The sequence below is a fragment of the Martes martes genome, assembly GCF_963455335.1.
Source record: "Martes martes genome assembly, chromosome: 9".
Classification (NCBI taxonomy): domain Eukaryota; kingdom Metazoa; phylum Chordata; class Mammalia; order Carnivora; family Mustelidae; genus Martes; species Martes martes.
The window spans coordinates 1,344,566-1,366,677 of NC_137896.1; the positions used below are offsets into that span (position 1 = coordinate 1,344,566).

Consider the following 22,112-nt stretch of genomic DNA (forward strand, 5'->3'; position numbering starts at 1 on the left):
TTCCGCAGAACCAGGTGGACGGACCTCTTCCCAGAATCAAAATGGGTTCAGGTCCAAGTCTAGAGCCTGAGGGCCCTGGAAATGATGTTCCCCAACCAGAAGGGTGTCCCCAGTGCGGCTGTAGCATGCGGACGCCCGGGAGCTGCAAGACGCCACAGACGGGACCTGTGTCCCCAGGCGAGATGTCCCTGTCCAGGGGGCCTCCTCGCCGCCCTCCTCTCGTGGCCCCCAGTCCAGAGGAGGAAAGGGACAGAGGGACGAGAGGAATTTACCCCCAGCCCTGCACGCCCCTCCCAGCTCCCACAGGGACCAGGACGTGGGCAGGAGGGAGGTACGGGTGTTCTCCAGCCAAGCCAGAGGACAAGTGTCCAGATAAGCCCCCAGGAAGGCTCTGTCCAGAGCAGCCACGTTAATCAGGCGACAGAAAAACCAACAGAGGAAAATGCCACAGCGGGGCCGGGGGAAGAGCCTTTGGCCGCCCTCCACTCCACGCAGTCCCAGTCCTGCACGTCACCCCTGCTGCTCTGTGTCCCAGCAGAGACCCGGCCCGGCTTGTCTCCATGAGAAACACTCGCCTCCCCAAATCCATGGAGAAAGCGCGGCCGGCTGTCCACCGCGGCGTGACCCACCGACCCCGTAAGTGGGGGCAGTGTGGACAGCGTCCATGCAGACACCAGGAGGACTCAAAGGACGCTGCTCCATGGACAGACTCGAGAGGCCCAGCACATCCTTGGACCTGCAGCCCATGGACGGGACCTGCCCTGCCCAGAAAAGGCACCAGGGGCGGGCACCCCACTGCTTCCGCCCTCCTGCTCTGAGACACGATCTGTTCGACCGGGAAAGTTCCTGTGGGGCCGCTCCTTACTCCGTAAGCTGTAAGCGTGTACCCCTTACAGTGGGGAGCAGGGTGCAGGCGGTGAGAGACACGCCCGTGATCGATGCACGACCCCAGTGTCGGGCGTGTCATAGTGCTTAGTCCAGCATTGCTCCGAGGGCTCGGGGAAGTCCATCCCATAGAACGTTCCCCAAAGAGGGTTCCCTTGTCAGCCTCTGGGAAGCGTGTGCTTCTCCCCACCACGGCGCTCGCTAGCTGAAAGGTCGGGGGACTGTCCTCCCAAATGTCACCTTTTCAAGCCTTTTTCGCTTGTTTCCCCCTAGTGCCTTTCACCCCAGAGCCCTTTCCAAGGAACACCTACAAAGCCCCACAACCCTGCTTTGAGAAACGAGTCCCAGGCCTCCCATTCACCCAAACCCCTCTTACAGCTCATAGAGGGGACCCTCGGGTCTGTGCCCACAAAGGAGCTAGAGACGGCATGCGTGTCTGAGGGCTCTCTGGGTCACCCCTAAACCTGCCAGCTTCGGGGCTGCCTTGATGTCAAAGCTATCAAGGAGCTCCCACCACCACAAGAGACAGGCTACCTTCCGCAGGTGCCTGTGGGACTCGCAGGCGGCAGGTGCTGGCTCTGGGCCCGCCCCCGGCTCCGAGCCGTCCCCTTGAAACAGGCATTACCACTCTCACGGACCAAGACGGCTCTGGAGGTGCGGGGCCTCGCTAGATCGATGAGTCCGTGGGCGATGAGTGCCCAGTCTTCTAGGCCCAGGTGGAATGACCTTCCCGCAAACGGTGACCTCCCTGTGGGAGGTCTGGTCTCTCACTGAAATGATATCTGAACCAGGAGGCAGCCACAAAGGGTCTGTGCAAGGAAGTGACGAGACAGTAGAGGTGGGTCTGTGGCCACGAGAGTGCCCCTGCCTGTTCTAGGGGAGCCCCTCACCTGGGACCGACATGCCCTGTGTTTTGTTTGTTTTTCCGAGACAAAATAAATCTGGATTTTCACATAACTTTTTCTCCACTTTTAAAACACAATGGGGCAAGCCCACACAGCTGCCTGCTTGTGGCCTTGATCTCAGTGTCAGAGAGGAGGGAACCGCGTGCGGGGTTGCCCCGCACGTTGCCCCAGCAGTGCCCGAGCCCCGGCCTGCATCGGGACTCCCCGGGCCGCGCCTCGTGGCTGATCCTGACACTTCCTCCGTGTCTGTCCGTGTCGGCCCCGCGTGCGGGCTCACGGGAGCGGGCCAGGCCTGCTTGCTTACCTGTGTGTCCCCCAGGCCTGGCCCGCCACAAACGCGGCCCGGGAGTCCCGGAGAACACAGCTGCTCCTCTCGGCCGGGCCCAGCCCCAGCCCACTGAGCAGGAGACGGGGCTGCCCAGGGGCGGGTGCGGCTGTGTTCCAGGCACCCCTCGGAGCGCTCTGCCGCGGGGCTGGCCGAAGCGGGTGTCCAGGTGTAGACGTGGTCTTTGGGCGGGTGGGGGGTGGAGGGGCGTCTTCTTTCTGCAGCCCCGGAGGGAGGAGAAGAGGAGGGAGTTGCCCCAGGGTCTGCGGCCGCCTCCCGCGCCTCCCTGTCCGCGTGCTGGGTGGGTCCTGCACCCCACAAGGTGCCAGCGGCCCCTTATCTGCTCTGCAAAGGAAGTCAAGCCAGGGCAGGGGGGTTCCAGGGCCCGGGGCGCCAGCCCACGTCTGCATCATCAGGAGACGGAGACGCTGGGTTTCTTCACAACGATCCGATCCGTCTGCAGAAACGTGGCAGCTGCGGCAGCGGCAGCCACACGGGAAATTCTTTGCACATGAGGAACAGGGTCGGTGAGCCCTGGGCGGTGCCCCGGAGGCAGGCGCAGCCTGGAACGGGTTAGATGCAGGGCTGGAGCAGGGCGGCCACCAGCCTGCCCGCCTGCTCTCCCGATGGAGGGGTCGTCGGCTGAGGCCGGGCAGCCCCGCCCAGCAGTGCCGCTCCCCGCTGAGCTCTGGGCGAGGGGCTCCCTCCCGCACCCGCGCAGGCACCGTCTGCGGTCAGCCACGGGCCGGCCTCTGGGGGGCGTCGGCGAGTGCCGGCCCCCCTCAGAGCCCGAGCTGCTCTGGCCTTGTGAGGGTTCCGGTATGGGGCTCAGGCCTGACCCCGACTTGGCACCCCCACCCCACTGCTCAAGGCCCGACCGGCGGGGAGGGACCCCACATTTCCACCCAGCAGGCTGAGGAGCCCGGCCGCCGTTCTTGGAGGGGCCACCCCTGCCTGCGTCCCTCAGCCGGCTGTGCGGGGGCCACGCTTTCCTCAGGGTCGCCAGATAACCGTGAGCCCTCCCGTCCGGTATGAGCTTCAGCGAACCCACCAGTACGTTCTCCGTATAAGGGTGTCCCGGACGCTGCAGGACGCGTCTGAATCCAGAACACCGCCTCCTGCTCAGCCCAAACTCCCGTTTGCCTGGGGGCCCGCACTTCCGTCTGCTGACTCTCGGCACCTCCGCTCTGCTTCCCACTTGGGGCCTCTCCGGCAGCCTCCACGAGGCCTCCTCCCTGGGTCCAGCGGCCGGGGTTGGGGGTGACGGCAGAGGCTGGACCTGGCCGGCCTCTTGCTTCCTCTCCACCCACCAGCTCTGAGCCACCCCGCCAGCTCTGGATCCGTCAAGCAGAAGTTCCTGAGCCTTTGCTCGGACAAGGAGGCGGGACTGGGAGGGGTGGGCGTGGGCCGGACCCTTCACTCCGTGGGGACCAGGAGGGGACCAGGGCGAAGGTCTGGGGGCAGCCCCTCCCAGCCCCCAAGTGGGTCACCTCCCAGAGAAAAGGCAGGAAGAGCTGGGTGTCCCCTGGGGAGGGCCCTAGGATTGTGCCTACTTCCTGGCCATGGAGGCCTCCCCCTCAACGCCCCTGGGCTGCTGTGATTCACACACACAGTCCACTCCCTGGAGGAAAGTTTTGGTATCTCACCCATATCCCGCTCTTGCAGGGTCGAGGTGAGAGTGGGATGGGATACGGGGAGAGCTCAGCCCCCAGCGTGACACCCAGGAATGCTCTAGCCTACCTCTGGGAAAGCGTGGCCCCCTCTCCTTTTCCCTGGGAGCCGTCCTGGCCCCTCCCAGAGGGTCCCTCCACCCGTGAGGCTGGCAGCAGGCAGGGAGGGGCCCGGGACACCTGTCCCTCCCATTCACAAGCTTTGGTGCCAAATAATGGCAAGAAAGTCCCACCGGCCCACTCAGTGGGGGCCAAAGGAGCACATTTGGAGTTTTCCAGGACCCCCCATTGACATCATTTCGAAACGGGAAGAGGACGTGGGGAGGAAAGCAGGAATACCCTGGTTCTGAGCCAGCCCACTTCTCGGAGCTGGCTTCTCTCTGGGAGTGCCCGGTCAGAGTGGACACGTGCAGACACACTGTGCTTGTGCATGTAAGCGTGCGTGTGCAAACGTGTTTGCGTTTGCAAGTTTGTCAAAGGCTCCCCGCCCAGCGCCCAGGCCAGGAGCTCCTCAGGGACCCCTCCCCCAGGGGCCTCAAGCAGACCATCCCCCCAGGAGCACAGAGCGGGCACAGACCCTTACAATGGCCACGAGGACACCCCACCCACCCCTTGGGCCTCAGTGATGCTCTGCACAGAAGACAGTGGGACAGTCGCCAGAGCCGAATGACAAGGCCCTGACCGGGGCACTGCCCACCCACAGGGCCCTGGCGAGGGCCATCGGCACCCTGCTCCGAGCTCTGCACCGGGAGAGGAGGTTAGAGTGACTTCCCCTCAAGCACGTGCTGCTGGAGCAGCTGAGCTGCGGCTCCCGCTGACGCCGTGGGACTTTGTGTGCGTGCGGGAGCACAGCATGTGGGTATCCTGATGTCCCACGGAGCCCCCTCTACAGCCCAAGATGTTGACTGTGCGTTTTCCGGTCGATGCGACCGGCCAGGGCTGTCCCAGTCACCCACGTGAGTGCCCCTGGGCCTGGCTCATCGGCACTGGGCACAGCTCCGGCAGGGCCGCCCGCAGCGGGGGGAGGCAGGGATGGGCCGCCCCCGAGGCCAGGACGGCGGGCAGTGGGCCCACACCAGCGTTCGAGCCGCTGATGAAGCATGGCGCGGACCACCAGACGGTTCCGGGGTTAATTTTTACGAACAGGATTCTGAAGACTCCCCCCACCTCGGCCACTTTGTACATCTAGGTGTGTGGGTGGCTTGCACGCCTTTCCAACTCCAGATTAAGGCAGCAGACCTGGGGTGGGGAGTGTTTGTAGTGGGGAAGAGTCCTTGGGGGGTGGGGCAGGACTTCATGCCCAAAAATGGGGGTGGGGATGATGAGCAAGGAGCCTGCCTCCTGACCTGCTCGGGGCAGCCTCCTGGTCTGCGGAAGGACTGTCGAGGAACGCTGCCCCCTCCCTCGTGGGGAAGCCCCTCTGGCTGGGAGCCATGGGGCGTCACTGTCAAGTCCCAAGCTCTAATTCTACAGGGTGACATATGGTTTCGTTTTCATCTCCTCTGGCAAAGTCAGGGACACGGAGCCCCAAAGGTCCCAGAAACCACGCGATCTTGTTCAAGGTCAGGCTGGCCGCTGATCCATCCCCGAGGCCGGCCTGGGAGTCGGGCTATGTTATTCCCCCGGCCCAGCTGGTTTCCAGGCGTCACGCGTGATGTCAGACGCTGAGGTCATTGACACCGACGAGATGTGAGGGGCTGCCGAGCCAGCCAGCCGTCCCCCTGTCCATGCTCCTTGGGCTCGGGCCCAGAGGACCCAGAGACCCCAGCCCGATGGCCAGCTCCGGTGTGCCCTTGGGCCCTGCCCGGCCCCCTGTGCTCCTGCCCGTGGCTCCCACCCTGGCTCGTGGACAGGCCCCTCAGGGGAGCTCCTCGGCCTGGAAGCCGGTCGTAAATATCTCACGTGACAGGACATTTGCCAAAGCCACAGTCACACCGCCCGCTCCCCTCGAATGGGGAGATAAGCCCCTTGGACGGTGATTACACCTCCCCCAAAACAAACTTGCCTCAAGTCCCTCCCCAGAGGACCCCTCTCCGAGTGGGCTGTCTGGTGACCTGGCCTGCCGGGCTCAATGCTAAGGGGCGTCAGGAAGGGGCTTTGAAGCCAGATTAGGTTACTTAAATGATACGGTGGCCCGTGAACTGTCTTCCTCTCCTGCTCCCCTTTTCCCGGCAGCCGACTCGAGGCCCCCTGGGTCATCCGCAGTGCAGGCTGTCTATGGGGCCCCGGGCCTGGTGGGCGGGACGGACGATGACGCCCCTCGGAGGGCGGACGGGTCCTGGAAGCCTGTCCCGGAAGCAGAGGACCCCCGAAGTGGGCCCGGTGGGCTCTGATCCCGCCTCCACCTCTGCCCAGCCCTGGCCCTTGGGCAAGCCCGTCCATGGAGGCCCTGGTTCTCCCATCTGCGAAGTGGTAGTGCGAACTCGCTGCTCATCAGGTGGCCGTGAGCTTTGGGGGAGTTAAAACACAGGACGTTCGAGGCCCAGGCCGTACCGGGTGCTGAGGACAGTAGTGGCAAGGTCAGCCCCAGCTCGGGGCACAGAGGGCACAGGCCGCGGGGCCAGGCAGGCCAGAGGCCCCCTGGGCTCTGGAGCTCCAGCACGTGCAGGAGAGGACAGGGCCGTCCCCTTACCTGTCCTCGCTGAATACGCCCAGGCCACCCCAGCCCTCCCGGCCCTGGCCCCAGAGGCCCCCATCCTCCCTGACCCCCGTCCCCAGGGGTGAGTTGTGGGCTTCAGAGTTGTCCGTGTTGGGGAAAGCCCGGAACCTTCATGCGGTTCCACGTCATTCCCCCAAGCCGCAGCCATGGGGCTCCGGGGACGGCCAGGTCCCAGCCTTGCGAGGGTGGAGTCTGGGCAGAGAGGGGCCTACTGGAGGACAGGGAAAGGGCTTTCGGGGTTTTGTTGTTTTTCTTTCCTAGTAAACATGTGCATTTATTTTTTAATTAAAATTCAGTTAATTAAGATATAGTATATTATTAGTTTCAGAGGTAGAGTTCCGTGAAAGGGTTTTGAACTGGCTGTCCACCACCCTGGGGGGAGGGGGGCATGGGGCCTCCCTGAGTGACTGGGGAGGACTTCTGAGCTCCCAGCCCCTCCCAACCCCGAGCCCCCCCACAACACCTGCAGGAGGGGCAAGCGCCTGGAGGTTGGGGTTCAGGCAAGTTTAGGCTCTGCCCCGCTCCTCTGGATGACGCACATAGGACCCCCCCGGGCCTGCTTCCCAGGCACTGCACCCCTCCCCTGCGCCGGACAGACAGCCGCCTGGGCCTCAAGTCAGTCTGTGCACAGTGCGAACCCCGCCTGGGGTCATCCCTGGATAGGGGCTGGTGCCCCTCCGTCTTGGGGTGAGGCAAGGCCTGGGTCCCTCTGGTGGGGAGCAGGTTCAGAGGCCCTAGCCCTCCCTTCTGCCCCCACAAACAATGCCAACTGTTTTCTCTTCTGTCGATAGATGTGTTTGTGTGTTTGACTTAGTAATTCCTGAGCTCCGGGGTTGGGCGAAAGCAGCTGCTGGGCCAGTGAAACCCGGAGCCTGGGAGGCCGGGGATCCTCCCACCATCCCAGCTCTGGCAATCTACCCACCACCCCCAAGGCCCCTGAGCACAGCCCCTCACAGCCCTGGAAAAGGAACTCCATCCTGCCTGGTCACCAGGGGCTTGGTGGCCAAACCTCTTATTGCACGAGTGTGGGGTCCCCACATCAGAGATGGGTCCCCCCCACCCCCGGCCACCCCGGCCATCCCCAGAGAGGGAAGACTAGCAGCCAGGCGGGGACAGTCACAGCTGACCTCTGCCGCTGACATTCCTTCTTGTGCCTCCCCAGCCCGGCTCTCGGGGTCCCCGGAGCGCAAGCTGGCCGCCGCTGCGACCCCGGGCCCCAGCGCTCTGCTCTGCTCACCTGGTTTCCCCCCGCGTTTGCCTACTGCCCACAGAGGACCCTCCTGGGGCAGATGGCTGCTGTACCTCACCCCGCTATCTCCTCCAAAGCCTGTCACCCCACATTACAGAGCAGCAGAGGCACAGAGAGGAAAGTAACTCACCCGCGGTCACGCAGACTTGAGACGGCAAAGCAGAGCCCTGAAGGTCTAACCGCTTCCCGCTCACACCCCGACCTGCGGGTCCCAAAGCCTTCTCCGAGGCCCACTGTCTGCCCAGAAGGGAAAGCAGGAGCACAGCCCCCCGACCACAAAACGTGATGAGGCACAAGGGAGGGGAAAGGACAATTTGTCGGGGAAAGTTGCAGACAGAAAGGGATTTGCGGGCTGAGTCTTGAGGGATGTGCAGGAGTTCGGCAAGTAAAGAAGAGGGCAGAGGAAGGGCCTTCCAGGCTGGGGAGCGGCGCGGGCAACGGCTTTGGGGAGAGGCAGGCTCATAGCTGGACAGACGAGCAGGGGGACTGAGGTCCTGGCAGACTGGGGCACCTGGCTCCCTCCGGAGGAGGGACAGCTACACAGAAGGGTGATGGGGTCCCTTAGTATCAGAAAGTCCCTTGTGGGTGTGGGGGGGGCCGGGCAAGGCAGGGGTGGCAGGAGAAGGACCTGGGCTTGGCGGTTTGGGCTGAGATGCCTTTCTTTTTGGTTCGAGTAGAAGAGATCTGTGAAGATGTCCAGATGCTGTCACAGACAACCAATGCCCCCTCCCACCCTGTGGCCCCCACAGGGCGGTGATGGTTGGCAAGGTTTGCAGCCTTGTGGGGTGGGGGGCGCAGCCCCTGTTTCCACGGCTCTGGGAGGTGAGCATACATGCCAGCTGGGGGGGGAGGGGCTGTGGTCCCACGCACACCGCAGCTCAGCCCCAGATGCTTACTGCCCTGTGTGCTGTCCAGCCAGCGCCAAGGCCTCAAGGAGCAAACGTCCTCCTTGGAGACGAGGGTTCAGAGGCCGCTCCTGCCCTCCCCCCTACATATTCTGCTGGAGAAAGAGTCTCAGCCTTTTAATTGTAAAACTATTACACGTCCATTTGGGAGATCTGGGAATACAGAAAAAGCCACCAGGGATCACCTCCTGTACAAAATTTTGCAAGCTTCGTTTGTTTTGTTTTTTCTTTTAAAGCTTTTATTTATTCACTTGATAGACAGAGATCATGAGTAGGCAGAGAGGCAGGCAGAGAGAGAGGAGGAAGCAGGCTCCCCACAGAGCAGAGAGCCCGATGCGGGGTTCGATCCCAGGACCCTGAGACCATGACCTGAGCCGAAGGCAGAGGCTTTAACCCACTGAGCCACCCAGGCGCCCCACTTCGTTTGTTTTAATTACCTGGTTTAATTATTAGCTGTGTGACCTTGGACACGTGAGCAAACCTCTCTGGGACTTGGAATGATAATAACGTCATCTACCTCCCAAGACTAGTGGGAGGATTAAGAGGAGACCTCGGAGGACAGAGCTGATTCCCCCACTGATGCTGGGACTCAGGGTCAGGACCCGACTGCAGTTTATTTATACAAGCTCCACCCCCACAGCCCCCCCCATCCAGGGAGTGGGGTGAGGTCTCCCTCCTCTCCTCTCTCTTCACCCCCAGTGGCGCCGGTGGGGCAGCTTCCGTTTCAGGTCCACTATCTCAGTAACCGCTCTGAGCACAGGAGGAGGAGTGGGGGCTCAGCCCACTTCGGGGTCCTCGAGTGCTGCAAAGGTCCCCTGGCACAGAGTCTCTAGGGCCCGGAGCAGTACGGGGACACCTCTTGGGGGGCCCACTTTGAAAGAGAGAAGTCTAGAAAGGGACAGGAGTGGGGTTAGGAGGGGCCCCTCAGTTCGGACCCCAGAAGGTTTCGTGGGGAGAGCAGGTGTCACAGGAGTCCCTCCCCACAGGTGGATGGGGTTCCTGCCGGCATGTGGCAGAGCGTGGGGGAGGGGCTGGGAACAGCGGCAGGGCGGGGAGCACTATCCAAGGCTACCTGTTCCCCTTCCCCCTGGCACCCCAGCAAGGCTTGTGGAGAGTCCAGGGCCTGCCCCGGACACTTCTGTGGGGTCTCCAAACCGGGTGTGCATGGGGGCCTTTCCAGCCATGCTTCCAAAACAGTCCTTCCTGGGCAGCCCAGCCATGTTCTCCATGGATGCCTCCACACGCACCCCAAACTCCTGGCTGCTGTCAGCCGGGAGAGTGCGGAAGAGCGGCGTGCAGGGACCCCTGCACCCTCCCCAGGCCCACAGCCCCTGGGGTCTCACCCACCAGGGAGGGGCTAAGGGCCCGGTCCTTAGAACGTTCGCAGCCCCAGCACCCCAGCCAAGCCCTGCCCAGCCAGCGCCACCCCGCGTCCCCCGTAGCTGTCCCCTCAGAGAGCTGGGGGTCTGTGGAGGCCCCAGAGAGGCCCCCTCTGCCTCAGGGCTACCACCATGGGGTCCACCCAGGGAATGCCAGGGGGCACCTCCATGACCTTGGGGGCCCCCCACCCATCCCACATTTCTGGCTCCTGGAGGAGGTCTTCCTGCGGCCTCACTGCGCGCCACCGCCAGGGCCGAGCGAAAGGTCCCACCTAGGGGCGGAGGCGAGGAGCGGGGCTGGGGCCTGGGGCAAAAGGACTGCAGCCAGGTATCCAGGCCGCGCCTGCCGACGGGGACCCGCGACCCCACCCCCACCCCCACGCTGGGATCGCGCCCGAAGTTGCCCTGCTTGGTCAGAAACGGGGGAACCGTGGGACTCCCGCTGCACTTCGCGCATGGGGTGGCCCTCGTGCACCCGGGTGGAGCCCAGGGACACCGAGCTGGGCGTCCCCGTGGGAGCCGGATCCTGGCGCTGGGCCCCGGATCCAGCGGCACAAGCGCCACCACCGCATGTGCCGCAGCGCGGCGGACCGGCTCTCGGGCTCGTCCGCAGGAAGCCAACCGGACACCGGACACCGGGCCGGCCTCGGTGGGAGCCCCGCGGGGGAGGACGGAGGCGTGCGCATTCAGTCCCCCCGAACAAACTTAGGGACGTTTCCGCGTCCCAGCTAGCCCGGCCGCCTCCCCCCGCCCGCCGGAGCCGGGGCGGGCTCCTGGGTGCCCGGCGCCCCGCGCCCCGAGTCCCGACCCCTTTCCCGCCGAGCCCCGCGAGCCAGGCCTGCTCGGGTCACGTGGCGCGGCGGCCGCAGCCCCAGCGCTGACCCCGCAGGAGAGGAGGGGAGGGGAGGGGAGGGGAGGGGAGGGAGGGGAGGGGCGCCGGGGCGGGCCGGGCGGCGCGGAGGCGCGGCGGGGCGCCCGGGACTCCCTGCGGAGCTGCGCCGCCCGGGGCTCCCAGTCTCCGGCCCGCTTGTCGCCGGCCCGCAGACACCGCCGCGCCCTCCGCGGGAGAGCCCCGGTCCCGCCCGGCGCCCGCTCCCAGCGCGGCGGGGCCCCGCGCCCAGGCCCCGCGGACGCGCGGCCGCTCCCTCTCGGCCCCGCCGAGCCCACCCCGGGAAGCTCCGAGGCCCGGCCGTGGAGGAGGTGAGCTCGGCGGGGGCGGCTGCGCCAGGCTGTCCCGCCGGCCGCTCGGGGCCACGGCGCCCCGCCGTTCTGACCCCGCGGCCGGCTGCGGAGGGGGCCCCGCGGCACGAGCTCAGACGCCGGCCGGGGTGCACAGCGGCCGCGAACTCGACGGCCGTCGCTCTTCCCTGCAGGTCAAGGCCACGGCGGGGAAGATGTACCAGAGCCTGGCGCTGGCCCCGAGCCCCGGCCAGGCCGCCTACGCGGACTCGGGCGCCTTTCTGCACGCGCCAGGTGCCGGCTCCCCGGTGTTCGTGCCGCCCGCGCGCGTCCCCTCCATGCTGCCCTACCTGCCGGCGTGTGAGCCGGGCCCGCAGGCCCCGGGGCTGGCCGCGCACCCCGGCTGGGCGCAGGCGGCGGCCGCAGACTCATCAGCCTTCGGCTCCGGCAGCCCGCACCCACCGGCCGCTCAGCCGCCCGGAGCCACCGCCTTCCCCTTCCCGCACAGCACCCCGGGGCCCGGCGGCGGTGGCGGCGCAGCGACCCGGGACGGTGGCGCCTACCAGGGCGCGCTGCTGGCGCGCGAGCAGTACCCCGCGCCGCTCGGGCGGCCAGTGAGCGCCTCGTACCCGACCGCCTACCCCGCCTATGTGAGCACCGAGGTGGCCCCGTCCTGGACCCCGGGACCCTTCGAAGGCAGCGTCCTGCATGGCCTCCAGAGCCCACCGGCTGGCCTCCCCGGCCGCAGAGCCTCCTTCGGTGAGTGCGAGACTGGGGTACTGGCCCCTCAGGGGCGAGGGCGCACCCTCTGATCGCTTCCCTGCGGGGCCCAGAACTGCGGGAACATGTACACCCAGGCAGACGGCGATCTCCGCCACACTCTCGCGCTCCTTGAGCTGAAAAACACGGGTCCTGAACCCTGACACCTTCCTAACGAAGTGTTTCTACCTTTCATTCACCTGAGCTCCCCATTCCAGATCGTGCCAATTTAGAGCCTACCTCCTAGATGCTCTTAGGAAAAGTTTTGGAAGTGATTTTTATAAAACTCAAAATACTGGTTTATGTAAGTAAGCTGCCACATCCATCTCTATTCTAGAATGTTTACATATTCTAATTTGAGACCCGGTTTCAATTGCTCCCCTGGGGTATAAATTTGGATAATCGGATTCCGGGCCTGGAAAGCCTGGAAAGCGGAGATCTGCCCCACCTCGACTGTGAGTCTCCGACTCTGCGAACCCTGTCTCACCCCTGCGGCCAAACACGGACGGCCGCGCTGACCCGCGTGTGCTGCCCAAGGGACCGGGTCCTGCTTCGAGGCTGGAGGAGGCCTCACTGGCCCACTCTCCTTTGTGGGCCTTTGGCCCTCGCTGGCTTCTCCACGCAGGAAACGGGGTCACCTCCCCCGGAGCCCAGGGTGTCCCCACAATGACTGATCCCCCCCACCCCCACAGAGTGCCTGGCCCAGTGCCCCTGCCGTCCCCCTCCCCCCGCGTGGGCCCCTGGTGGCGACAGGGTTGCCCCCACCGTGAAGCTGACAGTGAAGGGCCCCCAGCCCCAGTGGGATGTCCCTGTGCCCTCAGCGCCACCACCACGGACCCTTGTGAACGTTGCTGAGAACAAGGCCGCTCCTGCCTCCCCTGGGGACGGAAATTACACCCCAGTTCGGGTGGGGGCTCCCCTGCTGTGCACCCTGAGGTTTGACTTGTTAACCTCCCCCCCCCTTCCCGCCCTTCGGAGGGCAAACCCAGCAGTTCTTTTTAATCTGGCACAAGCTTTATTGTGTGTAAAGTTAAGAGTTAAAATCAGATACAATCAATTTTGAAATACAATAAACTCGAGGTTCACACCAAACAAGGAAACGCAGCTGCGGACCCGCGGGCTTGGGGGAGGCCAGAGCCCCGGCCCACGAGCTGCCCGTCCCCGCAGTGTCGGACTTCTTGGAAGAGCTCCCCGGTGAGGGTCGCGAGTGCGTCAACTGCGGGGCCCTGTCCACACCGCTGTGGCGTCGTGATGGCACCGGCCACTACTTGTGCAATGCCTGTGGCCTCTACCACAAGATGAATGGCGTCAACCGGCCGCTCGTGCGCCCGCAGAAGCGCCTGGTGAGTGTGCGGCCAGGCCCGAGCGGCCGCGGAGTCCCTGCGCAAGCGGGGTGTGGAGCTGGGAAGTGCAGGAACTGGGGGGGGGGGCAGCTTGGCTTCCCTTGGGTCGGTGACCCTGGGAGTGCGCTGGGGAGCCTGGAGGCCCAGGACCCACGGCAGGACCTGCCCCGCGGCTCCACCGACAGGGACAGAGGGGCACAACCTGGGTCCCAGCTGGCCTGCGGGGCTCCGCCCTGGGGCTCCCACGGTGGCAGGGGCACAAGGTGACTGGGCCCAGGCATGGGGCTGGGGGCTGGGGGGGAAGGTGCTGCTTTGCTGGAGGCAGCTGAAATCCTGTGCAGGGGGCGTCTTGGGGCCCTGCCTCTTGGGGAGCACGTTCTACCCTGTACCAGGTGGATGGGGCTGAGACTGGGTTAGGGTTGTTCAAGGCGCAGAACTGTTTTCACTTTTGTTTTCTTCTGGCGTGTGGCGGGGTGCAAAGTGGGGGACTGGGAGCTCGACTTTTGCCCCCAGCAGGGCAGAGTCCCCGGCAGCTGCGTAAGGGTTTAAAGTTACTGTATCGCACACCGTCCCACGGGCAAACTCGGGTGTTCGCGGACTCCGTTGAGAGCAAGAGCCCGCTTTGTTTGCTGTCTGGAGTTCACGAGGCCCAGCCGCTCCGGGGTCTGAGGTCTGGGCAGGGCTGTTTCTGGGGGTGCTTCCCCTTCTGGTCTCGTGCTGGTATGAACCCATGAACCCTTTCAGGGCCAGTCGGCTGGTTCTGGCCGGTTCTGGTGCCTGGGACCAGTGAGGATGAGGGGGCTGGTCCCCCCAACCCCCGGGTCTGCATGGTCCTCAGGAGCCCGACTTTACTGGAAAAGCAACTCCTTGGCCTCCAGAGCCCCCCACCCTTCCAGGCCCCTGACCAGGCAGGCGGGAAGCAGGAGTGACTCAGGCTGTTTGGGGGAAACCACCATTTTTCTCCCCTGATCTAGCCTGGCATTTGGGGGCCCCCCAACTACCCTCCACCGCACTGTGCCTCCTGGGGTAACTCAGAATGCATGTCGCCCCCTCACTTCTATCCCTGCCCCCGTGGTCATGCCCCCTGACCCGCCATGGGCCGCAGCTTGGCATCTGATGTCGCCCTCACCGAGAGGGAAACTGAGGCTGAGAGCAGAAGCGTCCTGGGGGACCGCAGCCCCAGCCGCAGGCCGGCCGCTCCATCCACTCTCTCCCAGGGGGACACACTGGTAAACAGGGAAAGGTGTGGGGCCTCCCTGCCTTTGTCCCCCACCCCTCACAGGGCTCCCCTCCCTGCAGAAGGTCCTGGCCTGGGGGTGAGATAGCCACGTAGGTGTCGAGGTGGTTACCTTTGTAACTGCCGGGTGATGACCCCCGGGGCTCAGAGACCCTCGGAGGGCCCCGGGCTCCAGCCAGGACTGCCCGCCTCTCGCTCCCATGCACAGTCCGCTCCCCAGGAGCCTGCTGGCCCTGTCCTGGGTCTCCCGGCCCAGCCCCTTCCGCACACACACACCTCCCCGTGCTGTGCTATAAAGATCAAATGAGGCAGGGCGTTTGGGCCTCGGCCCGCTCAGGGGACTGCAGAGGACACAGCGTCTAGCCTGGTGAGGTCTCTGCCTGCTAGTCAGGGGACATGGAGAATGTAGCTTTAAGACGCTTCCTGGGGAAGAGCCCCTTCGTGCCGCCGATCTCCCCAAGACCGTAGGCCTCGGAGGGTGGACAGCCCCGTGCCCTGTGTCCCTGTCCAGGCAGATCTAAGTGCAGAACATACCTGGGAAGTGTTTGCCAAGTGGGACTGGGGGCCATGGGGGTGTTCACAGAGCTGCCCGAACGGTTTCCTCTGGTTTGTTTCTGGGTTCCTGCTCGGCAGTCAGGAGGGCTGCCCCGCCACGTCCCCGCGGCCGGTCCCAGTGGGGCCAGGCTCACGCGGAAACTCGGAGGTTCTCAGAGAGTGCTGGGACCAGAGCCCGGCCCACAGGGCTCCCTTCCATGGGGGACTGGCCAGTGGCCCCAGACTTGCCCCCACCAGTGCCTCACGCTCCCTCACGTGTGGCCAGAACGGATGCCCAGGGAGACAATTGTCCCAACCTCCTTTTAAACGACTAAAACAGTTCTAGAAGGCCGTCAGTAACAAGCAAGCGTCCCCCTCCCAGCAAGAGCTCTTATCCCTTCTGCCCTTTGCGTCCCGCATGTATCCTCGGTGCAGGCAGAAACCTTTGACCCGAGGCTTTTGTCGGTGTGGACGAGTGGGTAGTTGAGGTGGTTCTGCAGACGGCTGCGTGCCCGCTTGCGTGGCCAAGTGCTCTAGAGCCCCTGGCACACCGCCCCCCCCTGCACGCCAGAGCCCTGCAGCCAAGGCCAGGGGACCGCTGACGCCAGCTCCGGGAAGTGGCCAGTGCCGCATGGGGCCCGGCAGCCTTCGCCCAGCGAATCCAGGCCTTGACGAGGACCCTGGGTTTTCCTTCCCGCGTGGCCCGCCTCACAGACTCTCGTCCCTGGCTCGGTTCGCCCTTGAACAGCAGGGGACAGGCGTTACCGGGTAAAGTGTCCACCATGTGCTCTTTTCCAAGAGTGTGGGAGGACCCGCTCCAAATTGGGCCATTTTCTGCGAGCCGAGGTGCTTACTCCCCCCACCACCACCCCGCTTCAGGCTCGCCTCACCCCTGCAAGCTGCGCGGCCAGCCCCCTGCCCCTCGCCCTCCGCAGGCCCTGCCCCTGGCTCTGCACTGCCCAGCGCCCCCAGTTCTTCTGTTGAATCCGGCGGGGGCAGGGCCTGGAGCTTGGGGCAGCTCTCGGGTGCAGCGAGCAGACTTTGAAGTTTAACTTCTTTTGAAAAGAACAGACCAAAAAAAAAGACGAAATTCAGCCAGAGGAGGCCCGGCAGCAAGGGGGCCCTGAGCGCGGCTGCTCCTCCGGGCAGCGAGCGAGGACCGGCGGAGACGGGAGGCACGGCGGCGGGGACGCAGCGGGGACGTGTGCTCAGCGGAGGGAGGAGGTTCTGTCCACCCGGCGCCTCCCACCTCCGTGTCCCTTGCGGACGGCGCAACCCGATGACGGGAGAGGAAATAGAAAGGAGCAAACACTTTGAAAATTTTTTCCATTGTCTTAATTTTAATTTATGTTCACTAAAAAATAATTCACTCCTCACCCGGGTTCCCACCATCTCCCTCGCACTGCCAGGGTGCAGAGTGACGTCATGAGCCGCTGGGGCTGCTGCGCGCACACCCGCCGCCTGCACACCTGTGTCTCGGGGCGCCCGTGGCTCTCCTTCTCTGAGACGCGTGGGACATTTGTGGGAGGGGCACGCGAGCCTGAGTGTGTGTGCTCGCGAGTGCCAGTGAAAAGTAGCCCTGGTGTTCAAGGCTCGGCGTGCGCACGTCCGCGCAGGCCAGTGTGTGTGTATAGGAAGGACTTGGTGACAAGGGGCTGACAGGTGCAGTTTTTGCGGAAGGCGGGCTGGCAGGGAGCAAGGCCTGGTGAGGGCTTGAGGGTCCCGGCGGGATGAGGAGAGCGGAGGCACAGCGGAAGGGGGCACCTCGCCGGACTCGAATACCGCACACTCGGGTAGATGGGGATCTCAGACAAACCGCAACTAGGATTTTAGCGGAAGTAGGTCCCAAATACCGCGTGGAGGCAAACTTGGGCTTGCCGCTTGTCCGAAGTTCACATGGAGCTGGGCGGCCTGGGGCCTGGGGCAGGTCCCGGGGCCTTCTCCCACTGTAGGAAGGAGGATGGCCTGTGGGCGGCAGGGACCCCGCCTCGTGAGGGCCGGGGAGCTGGCTGTGTGCATAATAGTTCCTGGCACCCGGAGACAGATGGGAGAGAGGGACAGGGCAGGGATGGGGACAGGACAGGGAGAGGACACCCAGATCATGTCCAGCGAAAGCTGCTGCTTTATAGGCAAGGACAGGCTGGAGACCCTGGTCGACTCAGGGTCCGGAGCTCCCTCCTGCCTACGAGCACATGCGCTGTCTGGCGGAGGCTGCGGCCACCATTTCCCTTCCGGTCCTGCTAGGGCCTGAGCTGGGCACCAGTTTTGTCCACTCACGCTCCTGCGTGAGTCCCAGCCCCAGGTGCTCCTGGGGAGGCAGCTGGGGATCCCTGGGAGGCTAGACATCAGGATGAGGTTTCCCCAGTCAGGGCCACAGGCTTGGCCCGGTGTTCCTCTAGAGTCTCCAAGGCCTCGTCCCTTCCTTCCCTTTTGGCCCTTTTGTCCCGGAGCCCGGGGCAGAGTCCTGGCTGGAACCTGGAGGCCAAGCCTTCCGCTGAACAGCGTAGAGCTCTCCGGAGCCCACGGCAGCTGCCCACAGCTGGAAGGAGAGGGGAACGGAGGGCAAGGAGGCATTTTCATGTCTTGAGTTTTCTTGGTAGTGGCTGGGAAGAGGGCTTGGGACGGGCTCCTGCTCTCCCTCCTGGCCATTCCTGGGGGCAGGCCTGTGCCCTCGACCAGCTGACCACAGCCTGGGGAAAGGGGTGGGCAGGAGCTGGTTGGCAGGGCTGGCCACACTCAGCCGCTGCAGAAGGAAGGATCCTAGAGACTGTTGAAAGATGGGGAGGCTGAGCCTGGTCCCCGTCCGCCACTCCTAACCCAGGGCACGTTCCTTTTGTGGCTGCGTTTGGCCCCCTTACCATTGATGGACCCCCAGCTCCGTCCTGGAGAACCCCAAGAAGAGGAAATACATCGCTGGGATGATTTGGATAAAAGGTCCTCGTGGGCTTCTGTCCTGGTGCCCCAGGACGCCACTGAAACATCGGGTCAGATGTGGCCCAGTCTGACCCCGGTGCCATGGGGACGATGGTCAGAGACCCCGTGTCCCACCGCCGTGGTCCGGGTGCGGGGCCAAGGACCTAGACTGGGGCCTGAGTGCACGTGGGGGGAGCGGTTGGGCGGGTTCAGACACCTGAGAGCCGGGACGGGAGGTGAGGACAAGACAGTAGTGCTCCCTGAAGAGGAAGCCTGGGGTCTGGGCAGGTTGGAGCTGCCAGGCTGTGCGGAGGGGCACAGGGAAGGGTCTGAGTCCGAGGTCTGAAGTGCCTCCGGGGCGGGGGGGAGGAGGCTGGCACCCCAGCCTGGAGGTCCCAGAGTGCAAGTGACCCAACCCATCCAACACAGAGAGGCAGGCTGGGCTCTGGCCGCTCACGGAATCCTGAGCAGGTGGGAGAGCCCCTGTGTCAGGCCCACCCCAGCCGGCCAGCTTGGCAGAGCCCCGTCCCAAGCCTTTCTAGCCCCAGACTGCTAAGCCCCGAATGAGCCACTCTCTCAGAGTCCCTGGAGCTGGTGGCGTCTGGTCCTTGCCAGGCCCCCAAGTGCAGAAAGGTCTGAGATCTCTGGCCCGATGAGACCTGCAGAATTGGGGGTCAGTGCTGCAGGGAGACGTGGGAAGGAGGGAGGCCTTTGGAATGTCAGGGCCTCAGGAAAGTTCTGGATGGGGACAGGAGCACGAGGGAGGTGTGGCCCGGCCTGGTGTCTTCAGCCTGCCGCCTGCTGGGGAGGGCTTGAGCTGAGCGCTTGCTCTAGGTCCTGTCTTGGAAGGCGGGTGCCCTGCCTGCTTAGCCTGGGGCCGGAGCTCCAGGGGGGACCCTGTGGCCCGGGGGTGGGGGTTCTGCTCCAGCAGCCTGGGGTGAAGCCGCGTTGGCCTCGAAAAAGAGAGAGCACCAGAAAGCTGTTTGTGTCGGGTTCTTCATGGGGTCCTGACCCCGGGAGTGCTGGGTCTGTTCTCACCCCTTTTTACTGGGGGGGATACTGAGGCCCAGAGTGGAGAAGTGACCTGTCCCACGGTTCAAGGTGCAGGGAGTCAAAGCTCCAAGGAGTGCGGGCGGTCCCTGTGGGGCCGACCTGACGGCCTTGGCGCCCCGAAGCCTCCTTGCCCGGCCCCACGTGGTCCCAGACTGGCTGCAGGTCTGTCCTGAGTGCCGCTGGTGGAGCCCAGGGCCCCCGCTCACACCGGCCTCCCCCCGTCCACAGTCCTCGTCCCGCCGTGCGGGCCTCTGCTGCACCAACTGCCACACGACCACGACGACGCTGTGGCGGCGCAACGCGGACGGGGAGCCGGTGTGCAACGCCTGCGGCCTCTACATGAAGCTGCACGGGGTGAGCGGGCGCGGGGGGCGCGGGGGCGCGGGGGGCTCAGGGGGGCGCGGCTGCTGGGAGGCAGGGAGGGGCAGAGCGTGCTTCCCACGTGGCCACCACCCACTGCCCGCGCCTCTGCGGTTACTGTCTGCCCCCCCGACCCCCGGCTCAGCCCGGGACGGGGGCTAGGCCCCCTGGTGTGGTGTCTGCACCCCTACAGCTCTGTGGGGTTCGGGCGTGGACCGGCTCCTGCCCGCCCTGCCTGGAGGAAGGGGCCACGCCAGGGCCAGCTGCTCCCCAGATGGGGCTCTGAGGACCCGCTCGGCTCCCTGAGTGGCTCCACGGGCTGACACGAGGGCCCGTGGCCGTGCGAGGGGCCTGGGGATGAGCAGCGGCGGGACTAGCCACCCGCCCCTGCTTGCCCCGCCCGCCCCTGCCAGGTGCCGCGGCCTCTGGCGATGAAGAAGGAAAGTATCCAGACTCGGAAGCGGAAACCCAAGAGCGCTGTGGGGACCAAGAGCTCCTCAGGTGCGTGGGGCGGGGCCTGGCGGGACGCGGGAGGGAGCCCGGTCCCCGGCCTCGCCCCGTGGAGTCACTGCAAGCGACTCAGACTCTCCCGTTAGACAGTTACATGTTGGGCTCAAGCACTGTCCTCCCGAAGTGCAGATACGCCGACTCTGCCCGGGTCGCGTCTGGCCTGGGGGCGGTGGTGTGGGGCCACCCAGCTGGGGCAGGAGGGCAGGCTGAGGATGCCACACCCAGGCCCTCTCATTAACTGGCCCGTGCAGCTCGGTCTGGCAGCTTCTGTAAACGCCCCACCTTCCAGGATGCCCAGCAAACAGCACAGCCTCGCAGCCCTCCGTCCCAGGCCCTGAGAGCCCAGCAGCTGCTTTGAAACCCAAACCCAGCCTGGCGTCCCCTTCATGTCCTGGGTCCAGCGTCGCCTCCCAGGTAAGGCAGGTGGGGTGGAGTGGGGTGCCCAGAACTGGCTCCCGGCTACTCCTCAAGGAACCCCAACTCCCCGACCAGGTCAGACCCCATCTCAGCCCTCATGGCCTCTCCCAGGAGGGCAGGGCTGGGCACACAGGTGGTCACTGGTACCAGCAGCTGACCTGCAGCCGACGCCGGGCTTCGAGCCGCGCATGTGATCCTGCCCATCGCAAGGAGGCCCCCACCCTATCCCTGTGGAGGCCCCTTACGGCAAATGGCCCGGTCGTGCGGGCTCCTTTCCCAAGCGAGGCCAGCTGGTCATTCCTGTTCCTGCACACCCTAACCCCCTGCTCTCGCTCCAGGCCTCCAGCCAGGCGGACGACCCCCCGGCCCCCAGCCACTTGGAGTTCAAATTCGAGCCCGAGGACTTTGCCCTCCCGTCCGCAGCCCTGGGCCCCCAGGCTGGCCTCGGCGGGGCCCTGCGCCAGGAGGCCTGGTGTGCGCTGGCCTTGGCCTAGGTCCCCGGGCACCCAACAGACCCATCTCACTGCCTGTTGGGGTCCAGCACAGCGGAGAGAGCTCACCGGGCCCACCCACCAGAAGAGACAAGCCAGTGGGACCTTGAGGCGCTGGGCATCCCTCGCCACGGTGAGGGGGAGGCCTCTGTACAGACAGCGGTCGGGCCCCAGAGCAGGAGGAAGGCTGAAGAGAAGGGCCTGAGCCCCCGCCGCAGACCGCAGGGGACTCTCCCAGATGCCGTGCCGGGTCTGGCCCGGCCACTGCAGCCGAGGCTGACCTGGGGCGCCCATTGCCAACTTGAGTTCTCTTGTCAACATTTGCCATCGCCATGTTTACACATTACAGAAGTTGGGAAAAACCCCAGCCTCCTACTATGAAACCAGGATCACAAATGAAATGCTGAGGTCAGGCCCACAACGTGAATGACGGGAGCGGCTGGACATGACACCACCTCGAGCCTCAGGATCTGTCCCTTTCTCTCATCTGATGGATAGGGCTACGGCACGGAGAACTGACCCTCCTATGAGTGAAGGACTGCCAGGGACAGATGTGTAGGTCGTGCACTGTACCAGGATGCCACCCCAAGGGCACGCCACTCACACTGTAGTCATCATTTACTTGTGTATTTATTTGGATGGTTTTCCCAAAGGGGGCAGTAAGGGTCCTCATCCTGACTGAATCTGTGTGTTGTGACCATTTCTGACAGGCAGAGTACAGGACCTGGGGCCCCGTGCTGACCTCACAGGCTCTGTCAGAGCCAGTGGCCGGGTGACCACATGTCCTGGCTCACCTGGGGTCAATCCAGCTTCATTTGTTGCCCCAGTGGAATTGTTAATAGCGCCGCTTTACTTACAGAAGCCCTCCCCCCCCGGAGTGGGGTGACAGATCAGCAGGTCGTGCTGGCAGGAGACAGCTCTGCCCGCGGGAGCCAGGGAGGCGACAGGGAGGGGTGGGAGTGGGGCTCACCAGGCCAAGGGGCCACATCCTCGCTTCTGCTCGGCGGCTGCACCACGAGCCGGCTGGAGAAGCTGCGAGTGCCAGCTTCCAGAATGGGTCCGTCTGTCTGTCTGTCCTGAGCGGGCACCTGGAGTTTGAGCTCCACAATTCACATGTAACCTTGTCTTTTTTTTTTTTTTTAATCAAAGACAAATGATGCCTTGAGAAAAAAATGTAAAATAAAGACATTGATTTTACATTTCCTTTTCCCAAATGCCTATGAGGTTTTCCAGCCCCGTCCCTGCAGGCCAGGTCAGCCCCCGGTCTGGCACTCAGTTGGGCCGTCTCCACACGTTGGTCTTCTGGACCTCACTGGCCACTCCGAGTGGATCAGGAGTC

At 64.6% G+C, this 22,112-nt stretch overlaps 1 protein-coding gene across 5 annotated transcripts; it reads left to right on the forward strand.

Annotated features, from left to right (window-relative positions):
* The first annotated feature begins 10,547 nt into the window (after positions 1-10,547).
* GATA5 (GATA binding protein 5) lies at positions 10,548-21,969 on the forward strand. 5 transcript variants are annotated; one of them, XR_013967449.1, is made up of 7 exons: positions 10,953-11,177; positions 11,351-11,915; positions 13,083-13,258; positions 19,224-19,349; positions 19,769-19,856; positions 20,117-20,279; positions 20,621-21,969. XR_013967449.1 is itself a non-coding variant. In XM_080814099.1 (7 exons), the coding sequence occupies exons 2-7, from the start codon at positions 11,372-11,374 to the stop codon at positions 20,774-20,776; spliced, it is 1,215 nt and encodes a 404-aa protein (XP_080670225.1). In that variant the 5' UTR covers positions 10,953-11,177; positions 11,351-11,371; the 3' UTR covers positions 20,777-21,969. The 5 variants fall into 5 exon arrangements, 4 of the variants coding, with proteins under 4 accessions (XP_080670224.1, XP_080670225.1, XP_080670223.1 ...); XM_080814099.1 differs by having other exon boundaries at positions 20,155-20,279; XM_080814098.1 differs by lacking the exon at positions 10,953-11,177 and adding an exon at positions 10,548-10,626 and having other exon boundaries at positions 20,155-21,969.
* Positions 21,970-22,112: the final 143 nt, after the last annotated feature.

What these genes read in the sequence shown, in the direction of transcription:
- GATA5 (XM_080814098.1), top strand. Translation starts at nt 11,372, where the DNA reads ATGTACCAGAGCCTGGCGCTGGCCCCGAGCCCCGGCCAGGCCGCCTAC. An exon ending in TGCGCCCGCAGAAGCGCCTG is followed by an intron (nt 13,259 to 19,223) that starts GTGAGTGTGCGG and finishes CCCCGTCCACAG; the next exon opens with TCCTCGTCCCGCCGTGCGGG. An exon ending in GGGGACCAAGAGCTCCTCAG is followed by an intron (nt 19,857 to 20,154) that starts GTGCGTGGGGCG and finishes CCCACCTTCCAG; the next exon opens with GATGCCCAGCAAACAGCACA.